This window comes from Gadus chalcogrammus, chromosome 20 (assembly GCF_026213295.1).
Source record: "Gadus chalcogrammus isolate NIFS_2021 chromosome 20, NIFS_Gcha_1.0, whole genome shotgun sequence".
Taxonomy (NCBI): Eukaryota; Metazoa; Chordata; class Actinopteri; order Gadiformes; family Gadidae; genus Gadus; species Gadus chalcogrammus.
Window position 1 is genome coordinate 20543471 of NC_079431.1, and position 12805 is coordinate 20556275.

Genomic DNA, 12805 nt, shown 5'->3' on the forward strand with positions numbered 1-12805 from the left:
ATCACGATCATTATAATCATCATCATCATCATATATTGTACCCCTGTAAACTTTTAATTTGCAGATAAAGGAACTGGATTTGTTGGCTTTCGATTTTTTGTTAAACAAGCATATTGCATTGCAAATAAAACTTCCATATGAATGTGTCTTTCCATTCTCACTGCAACACCAACAAGTAAGCAGTCATTTCTTCAGTAATGGTCTTGTGAAGTAAGAGATAAGCAAAGTATTCTGTGATAATGCTTTTCGGGGTACTTAGATTAAATGAATCTAGTGATAATATGGGATTACTGATTAATGGTTACTGATTACTGATGGCTATAGGTCCTTCATTTCTTTTCAAGAAATAGGAACCATAGGACATAAAGTACCATGACCAACATATCGAATTCAGTTTGTGCATGAGAGAACCTATAGGGGACAAAAGGACAAGCACAGAATGTCTGTTTAAACCGACACTAAAGTGCTCGCATTAGGGACCTCTAGAGGTTTGAGTTGTAACTACAGTGGCAAAAGTGGACCAGAATAAAAATACTGAGAATAACTCTCTAGATGGAATGACTCGTTTTTTCCGTTCAGATATTCAGTAGAAACGTTACATAGTGCAGGATAATTCATGTTGAATAAATTGACCGGTAAAAATTGCGTCATTGGGCAACAATTCATCCATGCTGAAATCCTTTGCAGCAGAAATATACTCAGTGTTTGTACTTTCCGCCTGGCGTCAGTAAACTGGACATGATATTGTGGTGAGAAAGAAAGGAATTGAACATAATGTATTACAAAAACATTGTATTGGAATTTTTTTCATATTTATTCCAAGGAATTATCTGATCTATGCCTTTTAACAAGTAGGGGGGTGTGGTGAAGATGAGCCAGTGGGTTAGTTGACCCACCCTGTATTTAGGAAACTGAACACATTTGTTGTAATTGGACCATCAATTCAGGAAGCACCCATAATGTTTATCTGGCTGTGATGGAGAGAAGAACATGGTAAAGTTGCAAGTATATATTTTTTCAGCATAAACTGTTATTTGCTTGTCAAATTTGCTATAATGACTGCTTTTTCAAAGCAAATGTATCCACACGTAAACATATATGTCATACATTTTGGTAATCTGCCAAGGTATAAAACCATGCTAATCATTTAGCTAAAGATGAGCCTGAATTGTTAAACGGTGGCTGTGGGGAAAAGTGAGCCACATGCTGTGGGGTAAATTGAGCCACCATGAAGCAATGAAGTAAAGTTACGTCTCTAAAGTATAAAGTCGTATTTCAATGTAGTATTACAACACTGATTTGGTTTTTCATACTTCAAACATTGAAGAAAAGCTATCATGCCAAGAACGAGAGGAAAGAAGATGGAGAGAGCAGCCACTGGGGAAAACTCATGTTTTCACAGACCTATATCATAAATAGTTTTTACCCAACAGCAATAACCTCACTAAATGTTGCTACCAAAGCATAGTTGTGTATCACATTGTGTAAGCACATTTTTGAATGTGAATGTTTGTGTGGGTGTGGATGTGTTTTTTAGTGCACTTAAGTTGACTATAGTTTACTATTTTTATAGTTTTAATTTAGTTTTTTAGTTTTTATTTATCCATACGTACGTACAATGTGATGTTTTTGCACTGAACAAGGAATGCACTTAATTTCGTTGTACTTGTTACAATGACAATAAAGATATTATATTCTAGATGCATTGTTATCATTTTGATTGACAAGGGATATCCTGAAATAAAGGTAGCTGTTTTCATTTAAATTCTGTCCTATTTTTTCTTGCCTAGAGGACAACATGAGTAAAAATGTATCATCTTAACCAACTTTCCCATAATTTACAATTAATAATACTTCACAAATGTAAAACACTGATAAAAATACAAATACAAATAAACGCAATGAATGACCAGATTTCCTGTCATTGAGCTCGACAGCATATTCCTATCTGTTTGTCTCAGGTCTACTGAGAAAGATTAACGTTCATGTAACCCAACCGAGCGTTGCCAACGGAGTTATCCTGCCTCGTGGATAATCCGATCTACATAACATACAAGACATACACCCACACGCACACACAAACACGCACACACACACACACACACACACACACACACACACACACACACACACACACACACACACACACACACACACACACACACACACACACACACACACGCACGCACGCACGCACGCACACGCACGCACGCACGCACGCACGCACGCACACACGCACGCACGCACGCACGCACGCACGCACACACACACACACACACACACACACACACACACACACACACACACACACACACACACACACACACACACACACACACACACACTCAGACACGTTTCTAACGTTGTGGTGGCCTGAGTCAACGCAGAATAGGGATTTGCTTTACATCCAAACTGACCGGATAATGGGGCTAAATATGAGTATTGTTGGATGATACTGAACCTCCACGGACCACATCCATCACACAGAATCACATACAGCTCCGTCGCGCATCTGTCCTCCTTCTCATTGGTCCAGCGGGTTGTGCGTCAAAGCTTCGGCGTCCTGATTGGCTCCGGTGCTGGATGTGGGTGGACTAAGCCTCGTGGACTGAACCATCTCCCCATGCTGTTGCTGGTTGTCTCCCCGCCTGGCTGGACGCGTCAGGCTCCGCGGATGTGAACGCAGATCTCTAGTTGAACCGCTCGTCGTCGGGCTACAACTAGGCCTAGCCTCAACACTCTTTGGAACAACAGCCTGACTGGATTAGTTGCAAAGCACCATGATGCTATGGAGTTGACCGTGACGCTCCTCCATCATCTCTCTACCTGCTGAGGCGCGCCCCCGACGCCAGTAGAGGAACGCGCGTTGAACGAGCATCCGTGTGGGTTCTCAGATCGTCTTTTGTCGCCAAGATGGGAACCGTACTCTCTTTATCCCCGACCTCCAAAAAAGGGGCCATCATGGACTCCGGCACCGCGGCGGCGCTCCACCACAAGGGCGACAAGAGCATCAAGCGGCCGTCCGTTTTCGTCTCCACGTTAACGTGGAAGAAGCTGGTGCCCAATTCGGCCAAGAAGAAAAGTGCCAAGAAGGTCAGCCCGAACCCACCCCCTCCTCCCAGCGAGCCGGAGGTCTCCCAGCTCAACCACGAGAATCACAAGAAGTCCCATGTGCCCAAAGCCCCCATCCCCGTCCCTGTCCCCACGGTGCCCCCCACCTCCCAGGTCATCCAGTCCCAGACCAACGGGGACGTGAAGAAGCAGCCGAGCAGCGTGTCCCTGCTGTCCCCCAGACGCGTGGTCATCCAGGCGTCCACCGGGGAGCTGCTGCGCTGCCTGGGGACCTTCATGTGCCGCCGGTGCTGCAGGCTGAAGGAGCTGACAAGCGGGGAGGTCATCCTCTGGTTCAGGAACATCGATCGCACTCTGCTCATGCAGGGCTGGCAGGACCAGGGCTTCATCACGCCAGCCAACCTGGTGTTCGTGTACCTGCTGTGCCAGGACAGCGTCACGGAGGACGTCGAAAGCTCCTACGAGCTGCAGGGCGTCTTTTTGACTTGTCTGTACCTCGCCTATTCCTACATGGGCAACGAGATCTCCTATCCGCTCAAGCCCTTCATGATCGACGCGAACAAGGACGTTTTCTGGGAGAAGTCCCTCAGCATCATTAACAGGATGAGTGACAAGATGCTGCTGTTGAATTCCGACCCGCACTTTTTCACCGAGGTATTTCAGGAGCTAAAAGACCAGCGGCCGGATGGAGAGGCCAACCTGGACCGCTGATCTGCAGACTGCGGGGATAGCCGGCAGAAAACGGCGATACAGCTTTGACGTTTGTCAATAGAAATATCACTAAATCATGAATCTATGGTGTACATTTCATGATGAAGGGGGGGGGGGGGGGGGGGGGGGCACTCCTCGACGATCTTGACATGAAAAATTGAAGAAAAAAGCAGCCCCACTATTTTCTGAACAGTGTTTATTTCACCAGTGAGATGCGTGGTGTATTGCATGCATTCTGACGTCCTCCTATTTGTTTAGCCCATGAAGGGAGGCAGAAGAAACGCATCGGATTGCTTTACTCATCAAGGTCCAGGGGACACGGTGGGGATGAATGTGATCAAATGTATCTTTGAAAAACATCTCCAATTGGAGCAACTGATTAGCTGTGAGAGACTGGGGGTCTATAGCAGGTTGAGGTGAGACCATGTGGGAGTATAGGCCAACAACAAGCAGACAGTAAAGCCTGTGTCAGGAGCTCTCCACAGTTCTGACCTGGCCATTTATAGACACTGGGGCCCTCCATTTGCCCATTTAAGCCCCTTTCCATGTAAGGGGCAAATTAAGGCTTTCCCCGATCCCAATTATCTTAAGACTTAAGAACATGGCTTAGAACGCTTAGGCCTGGCTGTAAATAGAGGCATCAATGTGCATTTAAGTGCATTTGAACCTGAGTTCGGTGGGGATTGGCTGAGTACAGCCCTCCTTTCTCAACCTGTTTGAGCAGAACTTGGAAGTAGGCCTAATTATTTTGGTACTGCATATGGCCCAGATGCAAATTTAGGTCCTTGGGATTCTATGACATAGCCTTACTAAGGTATGTTTCACACAGCTAACCTGCAGACGTTTTGCATTTCAGTTGAAGAGAATACATGAAATAATATAAAGAAGACAGAAACAAGGTTTCTGAAGGTCAAACTCTGTTTTGAGAAGTGAATAAAGTGTAGATTTATTTTCGGAGGGTTAATGATCATTTGAGATTATTATATGTGCCAACAAGGAAATAATCCTAAAAACGAATGTTTACATGTACATAGCGCAAATATGAAGCATATTTTTACATTGGTTCTTAAACATTTTTTTGCCTGTTTATTTGGTGATTGTATTTGTTGCTGCTTTAAATATAAGTAACCAACACAATAAGATAAGGAACAATATAAAGCTAAAGAGCTTTTTTTTTAAATGTTATTCTTGTGCCGTGAAACAAAAACTTTGAAGTTCAATTAACTGGGATTCTAATTCATGTTTGACTTGGTGGACCTCAGAATGGATGTCAAACATCCTGTCACTTATTCAGTCAATATTCCATCAATATTCCTGTCAATAGTTCCTGAAAATGTACTGACCTGATCGAAAACTTGACAGGTTGTCTTCAGTATTTGTACTTTATTCAATGCCCTTGTTGTGTGGTACATTATTATTGCTTTGAATGTGGAGCTTAATGCTGCTATATTTGCACACCTTTGTGAACAAACAGTGTATGAAATGTTCATATTCTTACGTATAGTGTTAGACAGAACAGTATATATTAAAGATTTTATTTGACTTTCTAACGCATGGGGAATTGGTCCCCTCTATTGTGATTGGTCATCTGTGGTGAATAACAACTTATTTAGGTGTGATTCAGTTACCCTTACCCACCACCACACCGATCATACTAATGCTGAATGTTAGCTTCAACCACCACACTGAGAAATGGGAATGCACTCTCTGTAAATAAATGTTTGAAGAACTTTACCATACTCAAGACAAATAAAACTTAAATGTGCAATCTACAGTGACTTGTGTTTATTTTTCTTTGTGTGCGTGTGTGTGTTTGTGTCTATGTTTGCATATGTTTGTGTATGTTTGTGTGTGTGTGAGTGTGTTTATGTGTGTATGTGTTTGTATGTGTGTGTGTGTGTGCGTGGGTGTGTGTTTGTGTGTGTGTGTGTGTTTGTATGTGTGTTTAAGTGTTTTTGTATGTGTGTGTTTGTTTGTGTGTGTCTATATGTTTGCATGTGTTTGTCAGTGTGTGTGCCTGTTTTTGTATGTGTGTGTGTGTGATTGTTTTTTGTGTGTGTGACTGTTTGTGTTTGCGTGTGTGTGTGCGTGCGTGAGTGAGTGTGCGTGCATGTGTGTGCGTGTGTGTGTGTGTGTATGTTTGTGTGTGTGTGTGTGTGTGTATCTGTCTGTCTGCGTCTATGTGTCTGCGTGTGGGTGTGTAATCTTTTTCTGTCCAGCTTTCCTTAATCCTCAGGTTCCAGGGAATCCTCGCTGTGAGTTAACAATTTAACCGTTTGTTTGAAGCATGCATACCGCTGCAGCGTAGGAAACAGGTCCGAGCACTGCTGCTCTGAACACAGATTATGACAACCACTGAGAGGTATGCTGAGTGTGATATTAGTGGTATCTATGGGTGATATTTAATTAATATATACTGAAAACAATACAGCCAGTCAGATGATATACAACGATTATATTTATTATATAGAGGAACCCAATAATATAATACATTTAAATATAAAAATAAAGAAGAGGCATCTTTAGAGAGATCAAATATACCATAATATATCCTTGGCTTCTTTCATTACATCTAATCAATCTTTATTTTTTTAATTCAACAATGAAGTGATGACATTTATTCCTCCTGTGAGAAACATTGACAACATTTTTACTGTTTAATGTCTGTAACCGACTGATGTTGTCAATGGACCCAGGACCGTGTGATGTGGTCCATTCATGCTCTGAGAGCCATACCTTCACCACGGTATGCGGAGCATTCGGCTTCAGCGGGAATTCCTACCGTTTTTGTGAATAGAGCACGTGGGTCTCAGAGTTCCTTCACTTGATTGGCTAGAATTTGCTGCAGTCTCTGATACAAGTGTTTGTGGAGGGTGCTCTCTCTCCCTCTATCTGTCTCTCTCTCTGTTATCGCTCTCAGTCTCTCCGTCTCTCTCTCTCTTACTCTTGCCCTCAGTCTTTCTCTCTTATACCGGGAGAAATCTATTTGTGGAGGAACAAAAATGAAAAAAGAGAAAGACAAATGATGAGGAAAATACAGAATCTGACAAACACGGTTTAAAGGAACACAGAAAGAGCGATATGAGTGCAATGGGAGCAGAACCCAAAGAAAGACACTTGCAATTATGATTCTGTCTGGGGAAAGACACATTATGATGTTATTCATGACCTTCAATATCAATTCCAATGTTAGTTGGAACGTGTGGTTTGTGTGTTGTCTTTATGGACTGAGGTACGTGAGTTGTGTGTGAGGTTTGTATGGACTGAGGAACGTGAAGTGTGTGTGAGGTCTGTATGGATTTAGGAAAGCCATTCAGCTACGGAACAGATTCAAATGAATATCCACAGAATCTGTGATGACGGACATTTGTTTTGGGGATATGGGGAGATTGAATTTCATCAGCATTATGTAATAGCACCATAGCAAACCTTCATGGATATTTCAGCTTGTGGATTAAGATTCAGCCCAGGTCTCTGGCCCTCTGTCTGCCAGCCTGGGTTCTGGATTCGTGTCTAGCCGTCGCCATGGCAACGCGCTAGGTGAATGGGAGTTGGACACGGGGAACTATGTGAGGCAAAGCGTGGGCTCAGCCACTGCAGACTGCACACACACACACACACACACACACACTCACCGACACACACAACCACACACACACACACACACACACACACACACACACACACACACACACACACACACACACACACACACACACACACACACACACACACACACGTTGCAGTTGCCAGTACTGCACGCCCCCCCCCCCCACACACACACACACATAGACACACTGCAGTTATAAGTGCTGCACACATACAGTCACATGCATATGCACTTATGCGCAAAAAAATAAAACACACTTTCTCTTCTCTTCCTGTCTTTGTCTCTCTTTGCCTCTTGATCGCAAAGGGTCATTATTAAAACAGATGACACACACCGACACATTTGAACATGCACAAACACACACACACACACACACACACAAACACACACACAAACAGGCACACACACATGCATGCAAGCACATGCACACACACACACACACACACACACACACACACACACACACACACACACACACACACACACACACACACACACACACACACACACACACACACACACACACACAAAGGCATGCAGATGGTAGCACGCAAACATGTGTATCGTTCACCTATTTGCATGTATACATACACCTACTCACACCTCGTAAGCCACACACAATAACCCCATACATGCAGTCACCCATATATGCCCTAGTTATCGCATAACCAGTCCAGAGTCACTGCGCCATGATGGAAATAGGGCTCTATCAAGGCCACACTGCAGTGGAAGACGCAGAACAGCCACACAGACTTCTACTGAGGACATGGACGCTTGGTTCAGCGACTCCACGCTCTGCCCTTATGGGAAGAAACGTACTAAAAGTTGCGTGCTCATGGCCAGATATGGAAACAGAAACATTTAAAAGGCACACACACACACACACACACACACACACACACACACACACACACACACACACACACACACACACACACACACACACACACACACACACACACACACACACACACACACACGCACACACACACGCACACACAGTGTAATTCAGTGCAGCCTTGGGATTAGATGTATTCTGCTCTACGCTAACACCACAGCCATAGATTGTAATCCCCCCCGCTAGTGCCTTCTAATTTGTTCGTGCCATGGGAGGGCATCGGGCCAGCAGGTCAACAAGTCCATTTAATTTAGGAGAAACAACTTATCCAAGAAGAAGAAGAATATATACAAATATATACAAGACAAAGGTTTAACAACAAATGGAAATGAGATATTCGATGAATCACAACAGCGGATATCGACGTGCAGATATAGTGTTTGACTGTGCTCCACCAAGTGGAGTACATTCAAACACTGTGCTCCACCTAGTGGAGTACATTGAAATACTCCACCCAGTGGAGTACGGTGAAACACTGTGCTTCACTGGATGGAGTACAGGGAAACACTGTGCTTCACTGGATGGAGTACAGTGAAACACTGTGCTCCACTGGATGGAGTACATTCAAACACTGTGCTCCACCTAGTGGAGTACATTCATACACTGTGCACCACCAAGTAGTGTACGGTGAAACACTGTGCTCCACCCAGTAGAGTACGATGAAACACTGTGCTCCACCCAGTAGAGTACACTGAAACACTGTGCTCCACCCAGTAGAGTACACTGAAACACTGTGGTCCTGTTCTCCACCTAATGGACTCAGGTGTTTTGATTGAAGCCCAGAGCTGAGAGCTCCAGTGTCAGCTGATAGGAGCCTCTGGAGGTATAGAGTCTTCTGAGCTGTGCAGCGTCAGCGTTGGGACTCAGATTAGGTGAGATTAGTCTGAGCAAGCTCTGCATGGAGACCAGCTGCCCCCTGGCCACCAGCGAAGACACTGAACACATATTGAAGATGCGTGTTGTTTGTGTATTCTTTTTGAGATGCATGTTATTGATGTGTATGTAGAAGCTAAGCCTCACGCTGTACGATGCCTAGCCTGAGACAGTGGAGTTTGTATACAGTATATGTAGCCTGAACATGGTACTTATTGGTCATCGTCATTTTATGAATTGTGATTTAAATAAAGAAAATTATTACTGTATATGGTAGGGGTCAACTGAAATGAAAGATAATGTTAAATTAAAGAAAACCCATAATGTGTTTAATTGACGCAACAGAAGATCCATTGTGTTCCGAGCCTGTGCACACTCACTGAAGGCTTTGTTGCAGAGCGTTTAAGTAATGAAGCTCCTATCATACTCCAAACTATAGCCAGAGCCTCCAGGGACTGATTGAAGATGAGTCTGAACACATTGTTTACTCTACAGCAGACCTCTTTTCACCACGCATGACATTTAATTACTGCCCACTTACCCGAAGAATATATTCCCTTTGTTATGCAACGTGAAAAGCCAAACACATCAACAACAACAACAGACCTGATTCATTCAGGTACCTGCACACGCACAGCTCATTGTGTTGGCTCCCCCTCTGCATCATCACATTACTCTCCCTCTGTGTTATTCAACACCTCCGTGCTGCAAAACAATCAAAAGTCAACTCCAGATGACGCAATCACTGCACTCCATTTTCTAAATTGTGAATGGTTTCAGAAATAACATCATGAGGGCATTGTGGAACCTGCCTCCAGGATCTTTAATAAGGTGTGATAGTTGCCTGGGCTGATGTCTATACAGGTCAACTCTTGGGGAATATGCACATGCATATGTCACACACTGACCTTGTTACAAACAAGCCAGGCAACCGTACAACCAATGTTCAGGCAAATAAACACATTACAATATCGTAGACAAGAAATATGACGAAGCAGGCGTTGACAAACTAAAAGGTCCTGTGTTGGATCCCAAATGTCTGCTGCTAGGCATTGCTGAGAACGATGTCTAACCTTTACGTGCTTCTGAATGACAACCTATCCAACGTAGCCAATTGTATCCACAAATCCACAATCCACAAATATACGAAACATGTTATATAAGAAATGGGATATAACAGAATCATGTATTGTAACCTTTAGAAGAGCTGCTCTCAGAACCTCTCTATTGAGGTCTCAGAACCTCTCTATTGAGGTTGACAATAATGAGAATATATTCTTTATTGTTGTATCTGGTTCTGAGGAATATTGAGATAAAATAGGCGTGCACCACAGTTGATTCTGCTTTTCAGTGCTGATGACAGAATTTGTACACATGAAAACCAAATTACCTAAATTATTTTTGTGGATTACTTTTGGGCAAAAAATAAAAGAAAAAAATATCCGGGTCATACAATGAGCCTGTCAACTTTTCCCACATTCTTGTTCATTCCCTTGATCTCACTCTCTTATCCGCTTTCCTTGTTTCAAAATCAACCTTTTTTCTTCTGTTCTGTGTCTCCTGTCTCTCTCCTCCACCTCCTCTCCTCCCTCTGGCGCCAAACCCATTTCTATTTTGGTCCAGGTTGGTGTGCTGGTCTGGTTTAGAGCTGCTTCCACTTCCCAGTCCTATACCGACTTGAGAAAATCCTGTCCCCACATGTTCCTATACTGCTCATCAGCCTACATTTCACTGGAATCTTAAGACATGCATATCCACAAGGATATTATAGGCCTATCAGTGAACAAACCCGCCAATGCATTTCAGCATGTGCTGCTTACAGTATCACCATACCTAGAGAATGCTGAATGATACAATAATAATATGGTTTATGTTAGTGCAGTGTTAGGGTTTCATCCTACCTTTTAGGTCATTGTAAAGCCCCAGTCTTTCTTAAGAATAAAGCAACCTGATTATCTCATATAAGTCTATTAAGCTATTGGCATTATTGGTTGAAAGAACAATGATCCTTTTATTACTCGAGGGTAATCTTCCCTATGGTCTCTTATAGATTATATTCTTATCTGAAAAGTAGATGGACCTATAATTGAATCATATTCAGTGAAAAATCACAGCCTAGCCTATTGCCATTCCAAGCTTCTGGTTACATAGCTTGTGCTAAAACACGAGCGCAACCTTATTTTCAAAACATATTCCTGTCCTCTTTTTACCTTGTTTCTCCTCTTTCTTTTGCATTTTTGTTATCTTCTTCTTGCTATTGTTATGTGTATTATGATTATTTGTCAGGAACGAAAAAAATCATCTCGCACAGGGAAAATAGATGCAATGTAACAGATTTAGCTACAAGCTAATTCCATCTGCAGTCCCTATCCCCGCACCTTGTGCATTCTGGCGCCAATCCGATGAATCAGAGCGGCGGGAGAACACCCACTCCTTCGCCGCGTTACGCAAGAGCAGCGAGAGGAGAGGAGCTGCGGCGAGGAGCGGGAGAGGAGCTCAACTCTAGAGTTTAGAGGAGACAAGAACGGTACAGCAACACTGCGGGAGTGTGACTCAACAACACCACAGGAGGCTTTGTGTGTGTGTGTGTGTGTGTGTGTGTGTGTGTGTGTGTGTGTGTGTGTGTGTGTGTGTGTGTGTGTGTGTGTGTGTGTGTGTGTGTGTGTGTGTGCCATTGGACAATGTCAGACGTAATTGAAAAACGCATTTCAATTGGTAGACAAAATGAATAAATTCAAATATAATACTTACATAATGTTAAAGTTTGAGAAGCTGAGAATATTATAACAAAAAGTGTGTGTGTGTGTGTGTGTGTGTGTGTGTGTGTGTGTGTGTGTGTGTGTGTGTGTGTGTGTGTGTGTGTGTGTGTGTGTGTGTGTGTGTGTGTTCATGCGTGCGTGCGTGCGTGCGTGCGTGCGTGCGTGCGTGCGTGCGTGTGTGTGTGTGTGTGTGTGTGTGTGTGTGTGTGTGTGTGTGTGTGTGTGTGTGTGTGTGTGTGTGTGCGTGGGTGGGTGGGTGGGTGTGAATAAGAGAAAGCTAGATAGAGGAATATAATTTACAGCATTACATTTCTTAAGGAGAACACATCATTTTGATAGTGTATTTTGGGCATATAAGGTCATTTAAGTCGATAGCTGGGTTTACTTTAGCGCATTTGTCCATGTGTGGACGGTCTCTATTAGAAGAGTTATATTGACCCCTTGTGGTTAACAAAGGAATCCTTTCCCAGACATGGAACCTCAAACCGGTCGATGTTCACTCACCGACTCGTTCCTCAAGCCGGTGACATCGCATAATACAGTGTTCGTTATGCTTAATAACGCAACATCGGCTAGATGTCTTGACCATCACTTAACCTTAGATCCTTCTCTGTAGACTATTTCCACAATAATTTATAATAATAACCTTTGCCTCACCTCGTATGCCTTCAGGCCTGGTAATGTTTCCTTCACACAGATCTCTGTAATAAGCCTCATGCATACCTTAGTAGTCCAAAACCTTCACTGATATAAGGCCATTCCGTACACACAACAGATAATATTTATACCTCAAAACTCTTGAACAGGCTGGACTACAAAGTGTGTGATTAGCCTATCATTTATCATTGACACATAAATCAATTTTCAGAAAGGCTCGGATTA

General features: G+C 43.2%; 1 protein-coding gene across 1 annotated transcript; it reads left to right on the forward strand.

Annotated features, from left to right (window-relative positions):
* Positions 1–2805: 2805 nt before the first annotated feature.
* Positions 2806–3783, forward strand: LOC130373139 (cyclin-dependent kinase 5 activator 1-like). Its single transcript, XM_056579412.1, has one exon. It carries the CDS (start codon positions 2914–2916, stop codon positions 3781–3783), a length of 870 nt encoding a protein of 289 aa, XP_056435387.1. The 5' UTR covers positions 2806–2913.
* Positions 3784–12805: the final 9022 nt, after the last annotated feature.